The sequence below is a fragment of the Ambystoma mexicanum genome, chromosome 6p, assembly GCF_040938575.1.
Source record: "Ambystoma mexicanum isolate Mex_15411 chromosome 6p, UKY_AmexF1_1, whole genome shotgun sequence".
Classification (NCBI taxonomy): Eukaryota; Metazoa; Chordata; class Amphibia; order Caudata; family Ambystomatidae; genus Ambystoma; species Ambystoma mexicanum.
Genome location: NC_090935.1, coordinates 522,553,227 through 522,578,120, shown reverse-complemented (window position 1 = coordinate 522,578,120; position 24,894 = coordinate 522,553,227). Strand labels below are relative to the sequence as shown.

Below are 24,894 nucleotides of genomic sequence, written 5' to 3'. Positions count from 1 at the left end.
GCCGGGCCCAGGTACCTGCTCACCGGGCCACCCCGTGCACTGGGTCTGTGCATGTACCCACACAGCCCCCCCCCCTTTTCTTCCTGCACTTAGACCTACCCTGTCTGCCGCCTTAAACCCAGCACTTGCCGGCTGCACTACCACTGTTTGTTGCCTTTATTATTTATCTGTTTCTCCTTTGCTCCAAACTTTCCACTTCTTCCCCTTCCATGCACTTTTCCCCTCCCCCTCTCCCATGAACTTGCGCTTTCTCATGTCACTGGGCCTAGCAAGATTGTTGTTTTGGTCTCCAGGTTCCCCTCACTTGCCTTGTTGCGCTCTGAAACACTTGTGTATGAGCGCGATAGAAATAAAATATCAATTCAATAAGGAATCGGGGACACCGGCTTATCTGACGGGCACCGCAGTTAACAGCATCTGAACCACTGATCTACAAGACCCAAGGCACCTCCAACCAGACAGCTGGGCTGTACCTCAGCATTAGTTCACTTACTCAACAACACTCAGTTACTACAAATTATACTTTCCTTCTTCCTTCTTTGTCGCCAACTGAACATTCACGGTTCACTGGAAACTATTGCATCATCATTTATGGAAGTGTAATATGCCTTCATAGAATTTAAGACCTCAAGCGCATGGGTCCTGATCATCTCCATAGCAGTAGGAAAGCAGGGGAAATAGTCCAGGAGGAATGCAAGGGCATACAAGTACACATTAAAAGGACAGATGACCGACTTGAGGGACGACACAAAGTCGATTACTTATTAAGCAACCCTGGTCTTCCGGGGATTCTGAATCGGTTTAGGCCTGCATGCTTTGCATAGACAAACAAGCAATATATGTGCATGGATGTGGGGTAGACAGCGGTATAGTGGAAAATAAAGTTACAAAAACAGAAAGGTAGAGCAGCTTCTTGGCCCAGTTCAACATCGTCAGATCGATCTTTTAGGAAAGATACAAACCCCCTTCCTCCTGACCGTACCTCCCAGGTTATCCTGGGTTCTTTCTCCTCTCCCGCCTCTATCTCCACTTGTGGCATCCCCCAGGACTCTAACCTTTCAGCCTGGCTCTTTAACATTTATCTCGCCCTGCTCGCTCACCTTATCTCCACTTTCTCCCCGCACTTTCAGTGTTATGCAGACATCCAACTTCTTCAAACTTCCCTCTGAACCTCTTCCTACTTCCTCTACCATTCCCAACTGCCTCTATCTGCTATCCAGTCCAGGTGTACCTCTAATGATCTCTGTCTCAATGCCAGCAAGCCTGGGATCCTTCCCATTGGGACTCATGCTCCTTTCCTCCCTTCAATCTGGCCACCCTCTATGGGTTCTCCCCCCACCCCTCCTTCACCTGAAGCCAGAAACCATCATCTTCAACTTCTCACTCTTTCCTTACTCACATCCTGGAATTGCCAAGAAGGCCATTTTCCAACTCCACCGAGGTATTCTCCCTTTCCTCACTTTACCCAGGAAGCTCAATGTCTCTAGAGCTCTGGTACTCTCTAGGCTGGATTACTGCAACAGCATATTCATTAACCTATCTAAATATAGTCCATAGGCGCCCCTCTGCGAGAACGAACACAGCCCATTGAACTGTTCTTTAGGAAGGTAGACACTCGAGAGTCAGCAGCCACACTTTAGCTTACTGTACCTTTCACAGATGTGAAATATCCATTCACATCAGTCTTTGTCCCGCCCATATGAGCAGTCCAGCACTGAAAAACTATGGCAATTCCCTTCTGAACAAGAGTACCAACAGCAACATTCCTTAATATAACCTTCTCTCCGCCCCCTCTAGCTAATCCAGAATTGGGCTGCGATACTTATCCTTGGCCTCAAGCCCAAGAACCATATCTCTCCAGCCCTAAAATCTCTCCACTTGCTCCCGGTTGCTGCAAGGATCAAATTCAAATCCCTCTGCATTAGCCACAAGGCTGCCTGGGGCTGGGGACCACACTATCTACAACTTGCTTTTTAAAATTGGCGCACATTTGTTGATGAGGATTTTCCAAAACTGTTCATCTTTAACATCATCAGTTCTGAATCGTTCTGTAGTATGACTGCTTTATGTGCTATGATCCAGTTCCTATATTTTAGTTTGACAGCTTTTTTGTAGCTAAGAAGACTAATATTGACGCGCGACATGTTTCTTACTTCAGTCCGCATCAGCCGTTTCCGCTTTAAGATTTCAGGGTCATATTTGTGTTTGGGCACAAAATTATGTTTTAGTCCTTGCTTTTTTCCCATAAATTGAGATGACAGGTGCTGGTGTTCAACCTTGTCCTGTTCATTGTAATATCTTAGTGCAATTTTGTTCATGGCCTCATCTTTGAGTTTTAGTCTTATTCTGTTTGATTCTACTGTCACATCATGGTTCCATTCAGGCTTTTTATTGCCACCAGGGAGACATAACTTCAACTTCACCATGTCGTGATCACTGAAGGCCATTGGTGTGACCGAGACTTTTGGCCAATGTAAGTAAGACTTTGGATACAAAGATATAATCAAGTGTAGAGTTTTGGTTGAATCTTCTCCACGTCGGAATGGCCGGGATTACTAAAACTGTGTTGCCATTTAACATGAACATCTTTCAACTGTCCATCTCAAGGCACCACTGTGTTACTTATCCTCTACATACGTGCCGTTCTTATTCTTGTTCTGTGCGTTCATACAATCCATGTTGAGATCTCCACAGATTATGTGCGTTCATACAATCCATGTTGAGATCTCCACAGATTATTATATCAGGCGATCTAGTTTCTTCTTGTATTGCGTCTATGACCACCGTTACTTGATCTATAAAGGATGTGGCGTCTACTGCTACGTAATTCCAATATAAGTTGATATGTAATGGCTCGTCTCCACCATTGGATTACTTCGGTGGCATCACAGTTGTTACTTGTATGTAGGGTGATACATTAACAGATTTTACAATCCTGAACCCAGAAGATTTCTTAACTATGGTTAATAAGCCAGCCATCAGTCTTCCCTTCAGCTTTTTTATGGCCAGATCTATTGCAATTTCTAATCCATTTGCAATTGGACACTCAATCAGCCTAACTTGTCCAAAAAGTTGGTCTGAAACAGAGGCATGAAACCTCTAGTGTTGCACGATCCAGGGGTGCACAAGATGAAGTCACTGGATTCCTGGAGTTAAATTCCAGATTTTGAACATAAGGCTGCTGCCAGCCAAGACCAATCATTGAGCTTATCCACATTATTATTTGACCGGTTTGGATCCTCACTCATGTTTGCCTTATTGCCACCGGCGCCTTCGATTGTTATTTTGATTTGATCTCCAGTTTTAGGGATGTTTCTTCAACCGTCTCTCGTAGATGAACCAAGCCTTTTGCCGGCACCTCAGGTACTGGAATCGATTGATTATCGATGACCTTTGCCTGGCTTTCATACTCACTCCTGTGCAATTGTTTTACATTAGGTATCTCGCCTCTGGGGAGACCCAGGGATTTGTCTGTGGCCTTAAATGTGTCAAACCTAAGTGACATAAGCACATGAGCTGCTTCCAACATAATGTAAAATACAATTTGACTAAGTGCAGGACCACTTTGTCATTCCTCTCCTCGTCTATATAAATTCCACTGTTGTCAAATCCTCAGATTCGATGGCCCTTAGGCTTGGCACAAGATGAAACAGCCGTAGTACGTTATGGCGATTTAGGATTAGGTCCTCGTGTTCTGGACTCGTTGCAGCCTAAACCGGTATGGTGCTTGTATGGAATTGCCCCTTGTGTCGACTTTGTTGTGTGTAATAGGAGGGTGTCTTTGAGCCTCTTTGCTACCAGTTATTTGAGCACTCTTCCGATTGTGAGGGAATTTAAGAGGCACTGCCATCAGTGTACAACTTGCGACACAGTGCTCAGGCGGAGTAGTTCTATCAATCAGTGAGTTTGCAGGTTCTTTGCCTCCTTTCTTCATATCCAGTTTGTTTATTTAGGGCTAAACTCTCCCATTTTTCATTTAGAGTGGTAAATATTGGGCTAGAGTTTTCTGAAGTCTCTTTTCCAGCCATTATTTCACATTGTACTAACGTACACGTTCTTATGGATTTAGATGTTTTATACAAACAGCTTTTTGCCACCAAGTCAGCCTTTTTAGTGACTTTGTCAATTGTCATTGCGGGGCACTGGGCAGACTCTTCTCGGCCTCCCCCTCGTCCTCATAGGTTGACATGTTCATTAGGTTGATTGATATGTCATTGATGCATACTATCTCGCCCTCTGTCTAGTTTCGGTTGCAGCCTTGGATCAATGCTTTCTTTGATGTTAGTTGGTTTTCCCTTGTAACTATTACTATTGACCGTTACACCTAAGAGCATGACACCCCAAACTCCCTGTGGTCGGTCGTGTTGTCACTTTGCAAGGTGCAAAAAATCGTGGGAGTGTTAATCACTTTGTGCAAATGTTTACTTTGGGGGATAGAACAGGACGGCACACACACATTAACGGCTCAGATAAACCAATTCTGCCCGTGTTAAAAGCCAGCTGAGCTGACTCCATGCCGACAGCAGAGGTGACGGAAGCAGAGAATGTTCGGATGCAAGCTTTTGTTGGACATGTAGTATTTCAGTCGTGCTCATGTCAGTTGAGACCCATGTAGGGGAACTTGCACCAATTTGTCGTTCTAGGAATGTAAGATAGCTGCGTCAGTGAGAAATATTTTGTAATTAGTGTAATAATTCTCTGGCACATTTAAAGGTAACCATGCTACCCCATGATATGGTTGTGCATGCCCTGGTGCACAGATAAGCATTTGCCAAAGAAAACCAACATATCGGAAACATTAAATACAGGAGGTATATGAAGTCACCAGTAAACCAGTAATAAACAGATAAAACAGCATACCTGTAAACCATTTCATTGGGCGCCGTCTCATCAAACGCATAATCGAAGCGAAAGGTTTGGTTTTCCAAGTACCTCGTTAAATCCACCTTCTGCTTTGGCTCATGTACCATCACCACATCTTTACTAGGAATTGTAATTACATCAAGGTCTTTCATTGTAGTTTCTAAAAATAAAAGAAATAAAGAAATGTAATGCAGAGGTTTCTCTGAAGTATTAAAGGTGGTTTACTTCTAAGTATAGGTCAGCACAGATATTTCTGTCATACTATTCTACTACTATCTGTGAAGTTACTCACCATGTTACTCAGTGCTTTAATCCTTTGTTTTCTATACTTGTGTTGACTAAGAGTACCGTACGATTGTAGGAGCATAATAGGTTTATGTGGTATGCCAGCATTGTTTACTATGGGGAGGTAGGTTGGGTGCATTTAATGAAAAAAAAAGAAAAAGTCTATTGCTGGGTATGTAATGTTGATCTTCTGTGGCTTGTGAATCTAGTTGGACTTGCACTGCTCGTCTCACTGGTGAATTTGCTGGTTTCTGTAAATCCAGGCAGTAGTGTGTTGTAAATGTTACTGAACTCTATATTGCAGGTTTGTAAATGAAGTTCAGATGAACTCTGCCTAGGCAAACAAGTGTTGTGTGCCTTTGGGGTTGTTGGCGGTGGCTGTTGTGCAAGTGAGTAGTACTCTTCTATGCATCTTAAAATCCATTTGGCAAAACTGGATTAAGATACAGGACTACCCTTCCTGTCCTATTTAGGATATGAAAACTGGCTTGTTTTTTCTTAGCTGCTTGGTGCGATTCATGTAAAATAGGACCACTGAATGCACAACTATATGAAACATTCTTGCGTATGAATCTCGACTTCTGGAAAAAGCAGACAAACTGATTATCCATACATTTAGAAATGCAATTTCTGTGAAAACTGTTAGGAAGAATTTTCATAAATGTGCTAATTCCCTTCACCTCAGAGACCCCCAGCAACTTTACTGGATTTTGAGGACTTGATTTTCTTACCGGGAGAGAGTGTGAGCATTTTCTCCCGCTCTCTCATTTATTTTGAATGTGTTTTACTCTTGTGTTGTTTGATTATATAAACCTAATAAAAATACAAAATACAAATCATCTTTTCATTTGTGTCACACAGCACCCTCAGTGCAGTGACACAGGGAAGCCTTTTAGGCTGTCCCAAGGTTTAAATACCTTCTCTGGGATGAACTACTGTTTCCCAAAGAAAGTAAAGTGAAATTGACTTTACTAGTCTTTCCAAAATCCTAGACCCAGCACACCGTATCTTACAATAGAGTGCTGGAGGGGTTACTTAGTATCCCCTGTGTCTAGAAACTCACGTAGCAGTCAAATGCTACCCTTTCCTCTCGAAATGGCTGGTGGCAGTGGTTTTACACCAAACTTCCATGATTTCCCCAGACCATGAACACCAGTAGCGTTAAATCGCAGGAGCCATGTTTTTCAACCTGGCGTCTGAGCCCCCTTTGTTTAAACAGGTGCCGGCCTTCTTTTTTCGCCATTTCTTTTTGGAAAGGTCCTTCTATAGTTTGTCCCTGCGTGCCAAACCCGGTTTGGTCCCTTTGTTCCTACGCCTTTGGCAGCCTTCAGGACTGAAGACCGCCTCTGGCGCCCGAGTGTCTGGGGTGGACAGGAAGTGAGGGAGGTTATTATTATTGTTATTTTACATTTATATAGCGCCTTATATACCATCGGTAGGGTCTGAAGGCGCTGGTAGGTTGAACGCCCTTGGGAACCGAAGTTCACATCAGTAGAGAGAGTCAAAAGATGCGTGTGAGCACTGGGTATGTGTGCAGCTCGTGCGGGATCCGTGTGATAGCTGCTTCTTAGCGGTAGGTGTGGTGGTCATGGAGTATGTGTTCGTTCTGGCAGTATTTAACCAGACCAGATGTGGCTGCGTTAGGCCTGAGGAGAACGCCTGGCTGGGGGGTGTGAAACCAGCAGTGATTACTTAGAATGATGTGGAGTGAGCGGCAGGTGTTGGTATGAGAACAGTTATGCCGAATGGTGTCATAGTATCTCTGTGTTCTAGTTGAGTGGTGATGTAAAGGAGAGAGTAAGCATGGTGGTGAGATATGATGGATTATATGCTCTTTCAAACGTTCTCTGCATTCCAAACCATACTATATACGACATGTAGTTCTATGCGCTCCAGTCCGTTCCATGCACTCCAATCCACTCATGTATCCCAGTCAGCTCCATACACTCCGGACCGCACCATGCTTTCATGTTTGCAAGGGGGTGTGAGCCGCATCAGAGATGCGTTGAGCCATGAGTCAAAGGCGTCAGGGGTCAGTTGTTTGTTGAGTTAGCAGGTAGGAGGTGGAGACTGGAGGAGTGCGTTGGCTAGGTCCGGGACGATTATTAGTTTTTTCCTGCATTTGCGTAGATTCAGAGGTTCAGATTCGGGTACGGGAAGGGGGTCGGGTGAGTGAATGGCGAACGAGAGAATGAAGTGATCGGACCAGAGGATAGGGGTGGGGGGCTTTAAATGAATCAGGGTGTTGGAGCTAAAGATGGCATCAAGAATGTGTCCTTTATAGTGAGTCAGGCCATTTATGTGGGGTTGGAGATTAATTGCGTCCAACTGTCAACCAGAGAGTGTGTCATAGGGTTGGTGAGGATGTCGAGCCATATGTTGAAATCTCCAAGGAGGGTGAGGTTGGGATGGTTTAGTTGAAGGGTGGCAATTGAGTCGCAGAGGTTGTTTGCGAATTGTCTATCGTAGCCTGTAGATTATTAGGAAGCTTTATGAGAGCGACGGGGAGAGGGATAATTTAACGAGGAGAGATTCGCAGGAAGGAATGGAAGGTTGGTTGTCGAAGATTGAGGCGTGGAAGAGAGACTTGAAGACGAACGCTACTCCTCCTCCTCTGGAGGGACGGTTCAGTGGGATGAGGGAGTAGTCGAGGGGAAGGCTTCATTAGCGATTGGGGCGTAGTCGTCAGAGAACCAAGTTTCGGTGATGAAAACCAGGTCTAGTTTGTTAGAGGCGAGGAGGTCAAAGATGCAGTGTGTTTTTGCTACGGACTAGGCATTAAATAGGATGCAGTTAACATCGGTAGGCGAGGTTGGTCTCGGAGAAGAGGGGGGTGGTGGGGGAGAGGGTGGAGACTGGGGAAGGGAGAGGGCTGGGGGGGTTGTGCTCGATGGGAATAGCGGGTGAGCAGAAAAATTGGTGGGCTTCGGGCGGGATTGGGTAGCTGCGTGTGTTAGGATGATCATTTGAAGGTGGGGAGTGGGCGGTTAGGAGTTTCAGTTGCAGATGGGGAGAGGTCGAGGGAGAGGGGTTTTAGGAAGGGTGAAGCCACAGGGGAAGGAGGTGATTGCGGGAATGAGGTGGTGGGTCGAGACAGGGGGGGCGAGGAGTGCTGAGAGATTGAGGGGGGCCATGTACGTTTCCTCTTTAGTTTCTTTGTAGGGATTGGAGTGTGAGAGAGGGTAGGTGGTTCAGAGGGAGAGAAGGATGCAGCATCGGTTCTTGCTAGGTGTGCAGTTTTTAGGGAGGGGAAAGGGTGCGGTCGGGGGGACGGTGGCGGGGGTTTGTGGGCAAGGGAGGGGGTTGATTGCTGGGCGAGGAGTGCCTGTTATGATAGTGAGGGGAGCGGGCATGGATAACATTGGCTGGTCGGTGGTGGGGTTCGGGGAAGGAGTGGTCTTAGGGTGGTTGGCTCGCCATCGTGCCCCTCTGGCTTGGTGTTTGGAGAGGAGAATGGTAGGGAATGTGAAGGGGGGTGGGATGATTTGGGCGGGGGGGGCGGGAGGGCAGGCAGATCGGGGAGTGGGCGCGGTCCATGGTGGTTGTTTCCGACAAACTCTGGTGGGTTGGGTGTACTCATGCTTGGTACAAGCTTTAGGTGGATTTTGGGAGGGTTTTCAAATTGTAGCTCTAAATTCAGTGGGGCACGCTTTTAAGCTTTCTAATTGTAGTTCTAAATTCAGTCAGGCACGCTTTTAGGCACACTTCTAAATTCAATTTGCACAGGGATGATATTAGATTATTAGGTGCACTTCTAGGTTCTTCTGTACACAGAGGATATATTCGGCTATTAGGCACACTTCTAGATTCAATTGTACACAGAGATGATATTAGGCTATTAGGTACTATTAGGTACACTTCTAATTCAACAGTACACAGAGATGTTATTAGGTCTACCTCTAGATTCAATTTTGTATAGTGATGTTATTAGGTCTCTCTCTAGATATAGATTATTATTATTTTTTTTTTATAAAGGGAATATTAGACTATTAGGCACACTTCTGTCGATTCGACTTTATACAGGGAGGGTATTAGGCGTGATTCTGAAATCAACTTTGTACAGAGAGGCTATTAGGGAGATTAGTCGATTCAACCAGGCACGGTATTAGACTAATAGGATATTGGGCCCACTTCCAATTCAACTTTTCACAGAGGGGCAATTGGGACACTTCTAGATTCAACTTCTAACTGTACTTCTGAATTCGACCTTCACATAGAGTCTATTGAGCACTCAATGAGCGGCTATTGGGCACACATCTAAGTTCAGCTTTCACAGAGGCTTTCACAGAGGCGTAATTGAGACACTAAATTCACAGAGGTTATTGGGCACACTTAAAATTCCACTTCTAATGCACTTCAGATTCAACTTTCACAGAGAGTCTATTGAGCACACTTCTAAATTCAGCTTTGCGCAGGGGTGTTATAGTGCACACTTCTAAACTCACAGAGGTTATTGGGCTCACTTCTAAATACAACTTTCAATGAGCGGCTAATGGGCACACTAAGTCCTTTCACAGAGGAGTATTTGGGACGCTTCTAAATTCACAGAGAGTCTATTGGGCACACTTCTAAATTCAACTTCTAGTGCACTTCTAAATTCAACTTTCAGAGAGGCTATAGGGCACACTTCTATTTCAACTTCTAAATGCACTTCTAAATCCAAATTTCACCTAAAAGCTATTGAGCACACTTCTAAATTCACCTTTGCACGAGGTGTTGCAGGGCACACTTTGAAATTCAGTTTCTAATGCACTTCTAAATTCAACTTTCACAGGGGGCTATTGGGCACACTTCTAAATTCGACTTTTAAATGCACTTCTAAATTCAATTTTTACATAGATTCAATTGAGCACACTTCTAAAATCAACTTTGCACAGAGGCGTTACAGGGCAACTTATCTCAGAGACGTTATTGGGCACAACTTCTAAATGGGCTATTGGGTACACTTCTAGATGCAACTTTCTCATAGAGGCAATTGGGCACAACTTCTAAATGCACACATAGGCTATTGGGTACACTTCTAAATCAACTTTTCTCAGAGACGCTATTGGGCACAACTTCTAAATACACACATGGGCTATTGGGTACACTTCTAAACTGCAACTTTTCTCAGAGAGGCTATTGGGCACAGCTTCTAAATGGGCTATTGGGTACACTTCTAAATGCAACTTTTCTCAGAGAGGCTATTGGGCACTACTTCTAAATGCACACTTAGGCTTTTGGGTACACTTCTAAGTGCAACTTTCACATGTATAGGACAGAGTTTCCAAATGCACGAATACTGCAGATATAATGAATTTACAGTGGTGATGCTTTGTTAGATGAGTGGTAGGGTAGTATGGTGTGAAGTAGTTTCTTCTGGCCCCGCCCTTGCCACACTTACTTGTTGGTTTCTTGCTTCTCCTGCGGATACCTGCAGATACGATCTGGAGCCGTTCACTGTATGAGCCGCCCTTTGCCTCGGATCCTTAGCCGCAGGGGCTGCACAGGCAGAGGTCTGCCCTGGGGACGGTCGGTAATGGTCTGGGGTAGATGGTGCGAGGGCCAATCAGGGGAAGGAGGGCGGTTCGGGAGGCGGGAGGAAGGGGAACCAGGAAGCGGGTGCGGGGAGGGAGCGGAGGATGCGGCAGGAGAATCGGGGCCTGAGGGGGATAGCAAATACAATTTCAAGGGCAAACAAGGCTCTAATCACTGGGGCACTGAATTCTACTCGCGGGCAGCTACGATTCCAAAGTGGAGCTCGTGGGTTTACGTTGGTCGCTAGACCTAGTGCACAAAAGGGACACTGGCCAATCAGGGGAAGGAGGGCGGTTCGGGAGGCGGGAGGAAGGGGAACCAGGAAGCGGAGGACAGGGCCTGGGGGGGGGGGAATAGTGCCTGAAACTCCCTGTGCTTAGTCTCCTAGGAGACCCAAATGCACTCTGGCGTGATTGGCTGGCTGACTGTCCAACAAGGACAGCCACCCTGCTGGGTGAGTGGCAGCTAGGCTGGAATGAATGGGAGGAAACTGGATAAAAGGCGAGTCCCTTGACTTGGAAGGCAGAGTAGACCACTGGAACGAAAGAACCGAAGACGAGCTGGAAGAGGACGGCGCTGCAACTCCTGGGCGTTGGTTTGCCCGGTGAAGCCCAGTTTTATTCTATACAAGACTTTAGCCTAACCTATTGCATTGAAACAACTCCTCTGGTGAACTCAAACGATTTGCACTGTCTAAGGATACTTGCAAGTCTCTTTTTATTAACCTATACCTTTTTCCTCCTACTTCAAAAGCTCTGAATGCCATTTTGCTCCTCCTTCAAAGTAGTTTAAATGCCTCAGTACAGATAGTATGAAGTATTGACGTATATTTGTGCGATATAGATTACCTCCTTCTAGTGAATGTTTTATAACTGACTGTGAAATAAATTACTAAGTGTTTTACCAAGAAACCTTGAGAGTAAGTTTATTTGAATACTTGCGACCTCTGTGTAACGCCATTACAGCTCACATTCCCTCTTGAGATAAGCCTAGCTGCTCCTCCCCGCTACCAAAAAACTGTGTAGTACAGACTTATACCAAAGGTTGGTTTTGCTTAAACCTGTGGTCATAGTTGTGTGTAGTGGTCCCAAAGGGTACTGCATACAAGCTGTGCCTAACAAAAACCTGTTGTGTGTTCTGAAAGCCAGCTCATCTAGTGTATTTGTTGCAGAGGCTAGTCAACTAACTGGGCTTGTAAATCATTCCCTGTTAACATCACCAAAAACATTACTTCCCTCTTTGTAATGTTCTTTCTGATGGATATTCCTCCCAGGGATTCCTGATCTATGACATCTATTGCCAAGCGTAGCTGCTCTTTGGAAACTCTAGCCACGTGAATGCATGGGCTCAATCAAAGGAGTTTAAATGCCATCTGGGAACAACAAATTGGCATGTGGGAAACTGATTGCACAATTGGTGCAAAAAATTGCTTAACTGTGGACATTTTGAAGAAAACCTTCTGAAAACTAAAATAGAGGCCAGGTACCACTTCAAAGTGCTAATCTGCAGGCCTGTTCGGTACAAGGAAAGCAGAAAATCCAGTACAGAGGATGTGAGACAAGGAAAATAATCCAGATCTCTCTCCCAACACCATGATGAAACTTTACACCACCTGAAGGCATAAATGGACTTGGTGGCAGGCCTCCAAACAAAGTAGCACTCCGAAACAGCAAAATAGCTGCGCTGGCTTCTGTGAGCTCCATGGCCTCAAAACTGCGTTTTGCAGCAAAAAAATAAAATAAAAATAAAAATATGGCTGCACCGTCTTGCCAAGCACACACTGGGCAGGATGGAACAAGGGGACACACTGAGGGAGCGTGCCAGTGTGTTCTGACATATACAAATGGAATAAAGTGAAAAAGCAGCGTTGCTTTGCTGCCAGCCCAAAATCCCCATTAAAAAGGAAAATGATGCTGTTAACGCTATTTTCATCTCCTCTTCCTTAAACTATTGTTATTAATAAGTCCCTGCCATGCACAGTATATCCCATTGTGGTTCAGCAAAACCAAGCAGGATTTCTAATTGACAGGCCCTGTCAAACGAACTCTGTGAAAAATCAACAAAGGAACCTCACTTTTACCCGCACTGGGAAACACGTACATCTTCTTCACAAAGAATCAAATATCAGTAGTTCAAAGGAACTTGAGCTATCTGGGCCATGTCAATTTCAATGCATCTGTGCTTCAAACAAAACTGTCATACAAGAAAATAACTGTGGCTGCAAAACAGTGTGGGAATCTGATGGAGATGCAAAACTGATTTTCAAAAGAAATGCCAGCTTGCACCACCCGTGTAAAAAAATTTGCTTTGCAAACTAAAGGAGGAAAATGCCTGTTTTAAAAAGTACAACTGTTGAATGAAAGCCTGCCATTACCTAGCAATGTGAAGGGGTTGGTTGCTGGTGAAAATACACAGATGGGCTATTTTATTCCACAGGCTTGTTTTAATTCAGGACCAAATATAAGAAAATAAAGGTTTTAAACTGCCATGGCTGGATGGTGCAAGCTCTCAAAAACAGGTTATTTCTTTTTGGCAGAGCTAAGGCTTCCCCCCAAAGAAAGGGAACCACCATAAACTCTCAGCAGATACTAACACCCCAGTGATAATTACTAGGTTGGACATAATCTGGTCTGGGCTGAACCCCCTGACAATGGATGGAACTCACAGGACAAGGAAGTGTGAAGTGGGGAAGAGGCAATACACCTTCAATCAAACTGGGAATCCTCCGCCTAGCTCTTGAGGAAATGACAGTTGGTGGCAGCTGAAGAGAAAAAATAAAATTGTCCAGTGACGGACAAAGGACTGCCATTTGTTTCCAAAGACTATTGATTAATAAAGATGTAAAGAATTTTTTCTCTGCAGCAAGACTTTGTAAAAATGTACAAATTGCCCAGTTTAAAAGTGATTTTGTGGGGTATAATTTGAGACATTGTAGAATTCACTGACACCTTGGGGACAGAAATGGCAAAGAATAGGGGATTATAAGAAAAGCATCCATGATCCCATTGCACATTTTTATACTTGCTTCCCTTATGATAATCCAAACACATGTAAAACGATATAGAATTTTAGGCCGAATCTTTCACACTCAAAATTATTAGAGGGATGAAACAATGTCTCACAGATTTAAGAGTTGGAGTGGAGTGTTCTACATAAAATATGTAACCTGTTTATGTAAGTTGCTCAGAGACTTCAACTGTATACATGTACCATTTAGGGCAAAAATCGGATTCAGCTAAAGTATCTGTGGGAGGTTTTTGAACATTGTAAAACTCACATCATAAATATTACATGTTATCCTGAAATCCAACTAGTTGAGAGCGAGGAGGAGACTAGCACCCCTGATCAATCAAGTCGGTTAGAGGTGTGCTTAGTTAAACCTGCTCAGCCATATACTTTGATGATGTCACTATGCATTATAAATAAGAGTCCCTGACAAGACTCTGGACAGTCTTCTGATTTTCCTGCGCCGGCGGTCCTGTTCCATTCATCCTGCTGAGTGCAGATTCCAACTACAAGGCCTAAGTATTGCTGACCCTTCCAGCAAGGCCTCAATTCTAAAATCCCAAATAACCAAAGGGAGAAAGCTGTGGTATTCTTTGGGAAGCATCCCGATACCACAAACTGCTGCCCACTAACTGCATCCAGTGGTACCTGTGCCATCCAGCGACCAGAATTACCATCCGGTGACCCGACCTTGCCCAGCTGTCTTTTGCCCAGCTGTCCTTTGCCAGGCGTGCTGCTGTGTGGCGACCAGAACCGGCTGACAGTCCAAAAATCCCAAACTAAAAGTGGACTGTAAGTATAATCCCTACCCCATAGAAATCCATAGTCTATCTTGTCTTGCATTTGTCCTCATCTCACACTCTCAGCCATCCTATCCTTATCCTGATAACTGTCAGAATTATCTGTGCAGCCCTGCCATTGATTCTAGTGCTAGCGCCATCTCTCGTTTCATTTTTGTCTGTGTAAACTGTAAGCCCTTAGTTATATTTCGAGTAATCCAACTAATTTCCATATATTTTATTGTTGGGGTTGAGCACTGGGGTGGTAAGGTTGACCTCGCAAATCAACCCTGGTGCTTACTGTGTTCCTCTTCAACAATATAGTCTAGATAATTAATTTCAAGTAACAATTGCCTTTCCTTCAAAACTGAAGTCTTCATTTTGACCGCTTTGATTCCTGAAAACTGAACCCCATTTCAACCAGAAAATGTCATTCATAACTGCAGCTACCCCCATTATTTCACTTCTGTAATATCCCTGTGATGAAACTCTGTTCTCTAGACAAAAACCCGCATCACAATTTCCAATACTTCACCTGTTTTTTTAAAGAAATCGTTTGAGTAAATTTACACGGAAATGGAAAGAAAATGCAACTTTTACACTTGTCATTTGGCAGCAATCCGTTTTAAACTTTCCACAATTGTTTCGAATTGTAGGCTCTTGGTAATCCATTGCTTGTGATTGTTAGTATCTTTGCATAGTTGCTTTAGTGAGGAATGATTTGTTTCAAGGTTTTTAAAAACACACATTAATAATTTATCTGTCCATTTCCAAGTGTCATTTTATAACATTGCAAGGGGTTTAAAATCCAGTTTTATTTTTTTTAAATCAAGTTTTTCCCTCTTATTTGGGAACGAAAGGTTCGATTTTGATTCCGTTTCCTGCCTCTTATTCCTGATTACCTGCTGCTTCTTTATATCCACTCAGAATTGATTATTTGTGGGTTGAGGGAACATTGCAGGGGGAAATCCTAACTTGGGTGCTATCTTTCCTAAATCAAAGTGCTCCTATTCCCTGGTGTTTTGTATATGTTCCACTAGAAGGTTAAACCAACCAAGTGCATTGCTTACATTCTCATTGTAATTATCACTCCATTGGTGATTACTGCCCCATATTAAAAATTGTATGATTTCTTTTGAATTTTAAAATAAATATTTCACCAACCAGCCTGGTTCATGGTCCATTGTGACCCGGGGTATTTGAAAAAGGGGGTGTGATACGAGTTGTGTACAATCTCAAATTGAATCTGCATAAAATAAGGAGAAATGCATCTCAGTTGTGCGCTACATACTAGGCCGAGACCAAGGTGTGTGTCGCCTGATTGAAATCCTTAACACAACGAGATGAGCTGCCTTCAGAGACTCATGGTTCTCCAGGCAACAGATCAACAGTCGTATTGCTTCTCTATCAATACCCTGTGGTGTAGGAAGGAAGTAGATCAAAGACAGCTGCATCGCTGTGAATTCCAGTGTTAGGGAGAATTCTCAGAAATGTGTTAATTCCCTTCTACCTTAGAGACGCCCAGCTTTTTGCTGGACTTTAGGACTTTTGATCTCTCATGTAATTTTAATTCGACTTATTCTCTGCGTTTTTGACTTTGGAGTCTGATAAATTCCATAGGCATCTTTACATGGTGTCACACAGCACCTTAAGTGCAGTGGCACAGGAAGTGTCTTGGATTTCCCAAAAGGTTTAAATACCTTCTCTTGGTGAAACTACTGTTTGCAAGAGCAGTAAAGTGAAATTGACTACTTACATTTTGTAACTTTCTAGACCCAGTACACACCATCTTACAATAGGGTGCTGGAGGGGTTACTTAGTATACCCTTTGTCTAGTTTCTCACGTAACATGTTTATGTTATGCTTCCCACAATTAATGGCTGGTGGCAGTGGCTTACTTTTTACTACCATTGTATGTTTTTACCGCGAGCTGCCACAGTGAGGCACCCATGGGTGCCCATTTCGTCAAAATGGCCCCAATATTCTTTTTTCACCATTTCCTCACAGGCAGGTCCTTCTTGAGATTTACTCTGCGCGCCAAACCAGGTTTGGTCTCTGTTCGTTTTGTCTTTGGCGGGATTCAGGGGTGAAGCTCGCCTCTGGCTCCAGTATGTCTGGCAGGGGCAGGAAGTGAGGGAGGTGCCCAAAACTCCCCATGCTTAATCCCCTTGGTTACAGGAATGCACGCAAAGGTGATTGGCCAACTGGCTGTCCGGCAAGGACAGGCACCCTGCTGCGTGATTCACAGCTAGGCTGGGATGAATGGGAGAAACCTGCATAAAATGTGATGCTTTTTGGCCCGGAAGGCAGAGTCGACCACTGGACGAAGGAATCCGAAGAAGAACTTGGAAGAGACGCCTGCTGCAACTCCTGGACCTTTGGTTTGCCTGGTGAAGCCCCACTGCTGTGCTGGAGCTCCGAATTCGCCTCGAATAGAGAAGCCCTGGAAGGACGACTTCTCCCTTTGAGTTGGTGGGACCAATCAACTTCAAAGTAAGCCCGTCTAGACATCCTCTCGGAGCTGGTTGTATTTCCACGGCAGTTGCTGCTGGAACCGAAGAGCCAGGGAGAGGAACACCAGATTGTGTGCGTTGCTTTAAGTCTGACCCGAGCGCTAGGATGATCCTACGGACTTCCCTGATGCAGTACTGACCAAGCCTAAGCCACCGCAACAGAGTGCTGGACCACAGAAGCAAGGAAAGTCTGAAGTGGAAAACCGAGAACCGCAGTGTTGCTATTTGCCGTCAGACGTGAAGAGCTGAAACGCTGAAGGACAGCTCAAGTGAAGTTTGCCCATTGCTGCTGCTGACCATCCAATTGCAGAGCAGGAGTCCCCAGACGTCCTCCCTCTTGTCCCCAAGACTGAGGTACTGTAAAGTCTAAGAACGTATCTCTTGTTGTGTAGCCTTACTTGTTCTCAGTTGAGATCTGTATTGGCTACCTTGCAGAGCTGCTAAAGCTTTACCCCTCACAAGCCTCTCACCCTGTGGCCCTTCAAGTGTTCTATTTTAACCAAATATTTCTACAAACATTGTGCAAGACTTTTTACCTACCTGCAAAAGAAGATCTTCAGCTCCCCTTAACATTGTGCAATTAACATTGGCTGTGCTGGCTCCCTGAGAGACTCCTCTTTACTTCTGACCTTGTGCTTTGACCCTTTCCCCCAGGAAAGAGTTAATTTACTCTGCATTGTAAGGTTTGTAAAAGTACCTACCTGTTTATGAATTATTTGTTAATCTTTGTTTTATTCCTCTATTCTATCTTTTTCACCAAACTCAGCATTGTTCTAAATGTACCAGTGATAAATCTATGTCCACAGTGTCCCAGCTATTTAAGTCACCAGAGGGTGTAGGAAGTGTGTGTGCCATCCCCAATGGGTATCATCTGATTTAGAGAAACAAAGAGGGCGTTTTGTAGTATATTTAAGTGTTACGTGTGTTGCTCCCCTTCTGAAGCAGGCTTATATAACTGACTGAAATAAATTAATAATTGTTTTATCAAGAAACCTTGAGTATAAGTGTTTATTTGAATAACTGTATTGTGAAACTCCGTCACAACATTACTGCTCACATTGACCCCTCTTGTGATAAGCCTGGCTGCTCGACCACACTACCAACCTGTGTAGTTCAGACTTCTACCAACGGTTGGGTCCCTATTTCCAGGAGGCCAGGGTTATTGTAGTGCACCCAAAAGGTTACTGCATACAATATTGCCTCACATCCAGCTAGTTGTGTTCTCAGGACCAAGACGACGGGCCGCTCTAAGTCGTGTGTTTCCAGTGAGCTCCCTAGCCTTTCAAGGATGCATCTCTGACCGTCAGTTGTGGCCAAGGTGCTAAAGCAGCACCACTTTCAACGGGTTGTCTCGTAGGTCATGGGATACTCTCTGCAAGACTTGCAGAAGGTCTGATGGTCGCCCCTAAAACTGGGACCACAGACAATAGAGAAGCCACTGAAGCAACATCATGCACACTAAAAGAATGCAGGACCCAGCAAGCGCAGGAAGGTTGAATCTGGATCCATCTCCGGTGATTGGAGGACAATCCTGGAGAACCACCTGAAATATGTTTGCCATTCAGTCTTTGGGGGGCAGGGTGGGTGGGGGGGGTTTGGGAGAGGCCCTGCCCGGGTGAGTGTCCAAGACCCCCCCTGACCCCCAATAAATTGATGAGATAGCAACAGCGATACCCAAGACTTGCTGGAGTCCAGTGAGAAGGCCAGGCTGTGCAACAGGCTACACTGAAGAACAAATGTGCAGATGCCTTGTCTGGGGAGAAAGCTCAGACGAGTCAGTTGTCCAGGTAGGGAAACACATGAATGCCTTCCCTCCTGAGGCCAGTCACTACAGTTGCCGGCAGCTTGGTGAAGACCCTGGGTGCCGAAATGGCCCTAATAGCAGGACCCTAAACTGGTAGTTGCAATGGCCTATAACAAACCATAGGTAGTTCCTGTGCTTTAAGTCAATCGTTACATGGGAGGTAGGCATCTTGAAGATCAAGTGATTTAAGCCTGTCCTGCAGTTGGAGGGCTTTGAGGAGTTGGTCCAGTGTAACCATCTTGAACTGTTAATTAAGCAGGGGGAGGGTCAATAGCCGCAGAACCAGAAGAGAATGCATGCACCCCCATCTTTCTGTACCAGAAAACAGATCAAGTACCAGCCCATGCCTCGTTCCAAGCGGGGCACCCGTTCTATAGCGTATTTTGCAAAAAGTCGATGAACCTCCTTACAGGAGAAGATACTGAGGCAAGCATGGGATGTATGGCGGATGATCAGGAGGGCATCGAGGAAAAAGTGAGGCAATATCCCCAGTGAACGGCCGGCAAAGGCCAAGCGTCTGACGTGGTGAGACATCATTCTGTGCTGAACAGGGGAATTCTTCCCTTCACCACACGGGTTATATGGTGGAAGTCTCCTTCACAGGGGCTTCATAACTGGGGCTGTTAAGGGCATGGTTGAGGCTGACCAGTCTCATCTTGGAGCACCTCTGCCCCTCTCTCTTGCGGAGCAGCTGCTGCATTTGTTACTTGCATGAGGAAGCTTGTCCCTTGCCCGTGTCAGTAAATGCAGGGGGCATGTTGAAATCCCCGGCCTCTACTTGTGGGAGCAGCAGGCTGTTGCTTAACTGCCAGACCCAGAGACTGGGCAGCCGCCCTTAAGGACAGGTGCTCCTGCAGTGACTCATTAACATGAGCCCAAAACAGGATGTTGCCGTCAAACAGGTCCAGGAGTTTAGCCTGAATGTGTCCTCATCTAGGAGTACCTTCTCAAGTACGCCCCTGTAGCCATTGTACACCCAACAGTCAACCATGTCAGATATGCAGAATTTGGCTGGATGCCTCCCTGCCATCAATGACCAGGGCTTTGAAGCCCTCGCTGATCTTTTCTACAAGCAGGTGCGGACCAAATGAGTTTGACCAGTGCACAGAAGGAATTAATTGCAGGCTGTCTGAGCCAATGACCTTCCTCCCCAAGGCATCCAGCCTTCCACTCTCCGTCAAATGACAAGGATTGCAAGAAGTAGGTCGTTACGCTTGATGCGGCAGACTGAGCCAAAAGGCTCAGGGGAGATGTAGGAGACAAGAAAGGCGGGTCCAAAGGCACAGCCTATGCTTCTTCTGTACAGCCCGGTTCATGGTTTGGACCGAAGCAGACAGTCTATAAAGGAACAAGTTACTTACGGCTAACTCTTTCTCTCCGGCATGGGCCTTGCATGGATTCACATGCTATGAATATTCACTGTCGGGTTGGGAATCTTCTGCAAAATAAAGCAGTTTAACTTTAAGCTAAAAACTGCATTGTCGCTTGCACAGCCTATTGCTGTCACTTTAGGCCATACTGCTCCAACCAATGACGCGCATTCTCCTTAGCTCCACCCCTGGTGCCCATCTTCAGATTTGGTCACGCAAGGAAAGTAGCAATAAGGACCTAAGAAGAGCCGCAGAGGGGAAGGAGGGAGGGTTTGCATGTGAATCCATGCAAAACCCATGCTGTAGAACAAGAGGTACAGGTAAGTAACTTGTTCCTTCTCCAGCATGGATTCACATACTATGAATACGATTACACACCAGTAGATATACACAAACACGGCAGGTGGCTCAACAGAAGCAATAAAACGTATGGCTGGAATCCCTGTCGACAGAATTTTGTGAAGTTGCGAGTAGACCTCCACACAGTAGCCCTGCAGATCCAGCAGGGGAACACCAGAAAGGAACACCGTCGTAGATGTGATTGCTCTAGTGGAATGGGCCCTCTGTCTGCCAACGTCCGGTTCACCAGGTGATTACAACGCATGCTGTAGCTGGAGAGCCATCTGGAGATGGGCGCTTTAGAAAAGGATTTCCTATGACCCACGGGTCCAAAGTTCACAAACAGTTATGAAGTTTATCGAAATTCCATTGTGCATGCAACATAGAATTTCAAGGCAAGCACCCGATCCAGCGAATGCAAAGACGTTTCAGCAGGCAAAGAGGGGTTTGCAAAGAAAACTGGCAGCACCAAAGGCTCATTTAAATGAAAGTCTGACTGGACCTTGGGCATAAAAGAAGGATGAGTCTTTAGAACCACTTTCCGTGGGTGGAATGACAAATACAGAGACTTGCAAGAGAGCCTGCATCTCATCAAACCTCCTGGCCAAGGTGATAGCCATGAGGAAAGCAGTTTTCCAAGAAAGAAACTTCAAAGGGGCCTGATGCATAGGTTCAAACGGCAGCCCTATGAGCTTGGAGAATACCACATTAGGCACCCACGCAGGAGCCTTCAATGGTGGCAAAGTCCTGAGGAGGCCCTTGATGAACTCTAGGATGAGTCTATGTGACCACAAGGAGAACTTGCCCAAGGTCCAGATGTACCTGGAGATGTCAGCCAAGTGTACCTTGATAAATGCATGTGCAAGGCCAAGTAAAAGCAAGTAAGGAAGAAGCTGTGGCGCTGTAATGCTCCACGGAGAGATTTTCTTAAACCGGCCCCATACTGTAAAATGCATCCAATTGTGCTTATAACAGGCAAGTCTAGATCAAGCCTTAGCGAGAATGTTCTTGCATTCCAAGTGCAGCAAGTTGCATCCAAACACCTCAGACTGCAAGAGCCAGGCTCAGAGACGCTGGATCATGGTGCAGGCTGGTTCCTCCTGACCATGTTGAGCAGGTCTGGGAGAGGAGGCAGTCTGAATGCTGGTACCACAGAAAGGTGGAGGAGATCCAGGTACCAGATCTGTCTGGGCCACGCCGGTGCAATGAGAATCATCTTGCAGCAGGACAGTTTGAGTGGGTTGATCACACGTAGCAACAAGGGTATTGGCGGGAATGTGTTCAGGAACCGGCATTTCCATGGGATCGAGAAGGCATCCTCCAGACTCCTCGCTTGAGGAAACCTGCTGGCAAACCGCTGGCACTTGGTGTTGGTCTCTGTAGCAAACAGGTCGTTCTGAGGCTTGCCCAATTTGCTGAAAATCCAAGAGGCTTGAGCTTGCTGGAAATACGACTCGTGACATGACCACAGCTCCCTGCTGAGAAGAGTCTGCAATGGTGTTCTAACGGTCCAGAGAGGATGGGCGACCTAGTCCATGCACTGCTTCTTGATGTAATACATAGTGGTTGTGTTGACCGTGAAGACCCTGACCACCTTTCCCAAGAGATCAGGCTTGAAACACTCGAGGGCACAGAAAACTGCCTAGAATTCCAGGACATTGACATGCAACGTCTTTTCCTCCAGGAGTCATAGGTTACTGGTTTATAGTCGCCCTGTGTGGGTGCCCCAACCTTGTGAAGCGTCGGTCGTGACCGTCTGATGCGCAAGGTTCCTGAATGGAGCTCCCTGCGAGATGTGAGGGCGAATGGACCTACGGTGCAGGATTTGGCGGAGTACATGGAGGGCTATCTGTTGTTCCAGGAGCTAGAGATCTAATTCCACCTGGGGTCCAGGAACGCCTGAAACGGCCTCATTTACAGCATGCAGTGAGGTAACAGACGGATTTGAGGACATCGTCCGCAAACATGGTTTTGATGGACCAGACAGTAGAAATGCTGTTCGACGACAGCTGTTGGACCTTCCCTAGAATGGTTTTCATTTTTTCCTCCAATGAGAACCCCAGGAACAGGGCGTCTGTGGACAACACAATGCAGGATCTGGGATAGTTTATGGAAAATCCCACAGAGGTCAGAGCTTGGACCGTATACGCTGCATGTTGCGCCACCTGGGTGTGAGAACAAGCTCGGACCAGCCAATCGTCCAGGCAGGGGCAGACATACACTCCCCACTGAAGGAACTTCTGATGTTTTGAGTGAATGGGGAAGTATGCATATTCCAAGTCTAGTGTCGCCAAGGAATCTCCCTCTTCCAGTTGGCTTACGTGCTGCAGCATAACCAGCCTGAATTTCTGGGACTTCAAGAATTTGTTGAGATGACACAGGTCCAGGATGGCTCTCCACCCTCTTGACTTTTTGCAAACCAGAAAGTATCTGGAGTACACTCTGGCGTCCGGAAGGTGCAGAGGCCCCTTTCAGCAGCATGGCCTGAACCCCTTTGATTAGCTGTGCTCCGTGCTGTTATTGCCTTAACACGGGAGGAATACAGGGGCCCTAAAACTCTAGGGAATGCCTCTGCCCGATGACATCGAGCACCGATTTGTCCTTGGAGATGTGGCGCCACATGTTGACAGACAGCTGGCCTCTCACTGGGGTGCTGAAGTGGGGGCTCGGGGCTGGCCCTGGTCTGGCTTCCTTCCGCATATGCGTCCTGGTGGTTTGCGGATGATGCAGAGTATCTCCCCTATAGGCCTGGGAGCGCCCTCTATATGCCTTCTGAGCAGGAGGGCTGATTGTAGAAAGGGCGGAGCACCTTAGAAGTTCGGGAGACAGTCTCTTTCTGGGAACAAAAGGTCTGCCTGCTATGTTGCCTAGTGCCCAGAGAGCATGCCATCTATGTGTCATTCTTGATGGAAAGAAGAGAATTTTTCACTACCTTGCCGAAAAGGTTATCCCAGTTGAAAGGCATGTCGACCACTGTGGCCTGGGCGTCCTACCCAAAATTCGTGGCCCTCAGCCAACTCTGACGGTGTAGGGCGACCCAGTTTCCCACCTGCCAGAATGCAGAGTCGGCAATGCCAAGAGCGACCGTAATTGCATGGTCAGATGGCACTTCCCCTTTCTGAAAGACGGCCATGGCCTCCGCTTTGTCTGGCAGGAAATCGATGATTGGCCCACAACTTGTACCATAACTGTCGTATTGTGCAAGGATGGCTAAGGCGCTGGCGGCCTTAACTGTAAATGCCGCAGTGTTGGTGGTTATGTGCTTGCCAGCTACATCCAGATTCCTTCCCTCCAGATAAGGCGGAATGAGCAAGAGGATGAAGCATTAGACAACCTCTTTGTCGCATCAGGCGAGACGGAGCCTGGTGTTGGATGGCCTCTGAGGAATTTAGGAGCTGTGGCTGGCAGTTATATCTTTTCTCTAGCCTTTCCTTAGGTGCGAAACAGCTTTTGCATCACCAGCAGCCAGTCCTCAGAGACGTTGTCTAGAAGCAGGACTGAGACCATAGTTATTCTGGGGGATTCAATGCTGGATGATGACCCCTCCCCCCCCCACTTTTTCCTCTGGGACCAGGTTGACGCCTGGCCGCTCAGCAGATAATCACCTGGAAAGATCCCACTTCATCCGCGTTCTAGGTGGCAGGACTACCGCTGGCGGCTCACCGTCTTCAGGGACTTATTACTCAAACTCATCTGTAGCCTTGGTAGTATCAGGGTTAGTGCCTGTACCAGGATCTGTTCCCTTGAGGACCAACTCCTCCACAATAGAGGCTGTGAAACAGGAGGTGGCTGCAGACACTGGAGGAGGTTGCGCCAGGTGGGGCCGAAACTATCTTGGAGGGCTGGCCAGAGGAGACGGGCCCGGAACCACAGGAGGAACAGGAGCCACAGGAAGCAGTCGCTGCTGAATCTCAGAGACCAGAGTGTGGAGCGTTAAAATGTCCAAAGAAACATCTCTTGGCAATGAGGTGAGCCTGAGGTGTCAACATTGGTCCATGAGGCCAGGGGGGCTGGTAGGATGAGCAGACTAAAGCAGTTGTGCTGGACCCAGGGCCGGCTGTGGAAGCAGGAAAACACCAACCTCCATAGGATGTGAGCCGACGTCTTCAAAGACTTCTTCCTTCTCCAACAGGAGGGAAGATGGGGGCTGGAGTCACGATCCTGGGATGCCCCACATAGGTGGCAGGTAGTTGAGGGGCCCATGTGGACTTTGGTAGAAAAGCTATTTGGAGGGGCCACCCTCTATGCTAGAAACTGTCAGAAAGGGGCTGTTATGGAGAACTCTCAGAAATGTGCCAATTCCCTTCTACCTTAGAGACCCCCAGCTCGTTTTGCTGAACTTTAGGACTTTTAATTTCTTACCTGGAGAGAGAGACCTTTTTCAGCCACTCTCTCATGTATTTATTCTATGATTTGGA

The 24,894-nt window shown here is 46.2% G+C and overlaps 1 protein-coding gene across 4 annotated transcripts in view; it reads right to left on the bottom strand.

Moving 5' to 3' along the window:
• The window catches only part of KIF2A (kinesin family member 2A), a 1,079,703-nt gene that overhangs the window by 558,692 nt on the left and 496,117 nt on the right, over window positions 1–24,894 (bottom strand). For all 4 annotated transcript variants that reach the window (XM_069627337.1, XM_069627336.1, XM_069627334.1 and 1 more), the window contains exon 9: window positions 4,861–5,023. In XM_069627337.1, coding sequence (XP_069483438.1) covers window positions 4,861–5,023 — 163 coding nt within the window. The remainder of the gene's footprint in view (window positions 1–4,860; window positions 5,024–24,894) is intronic.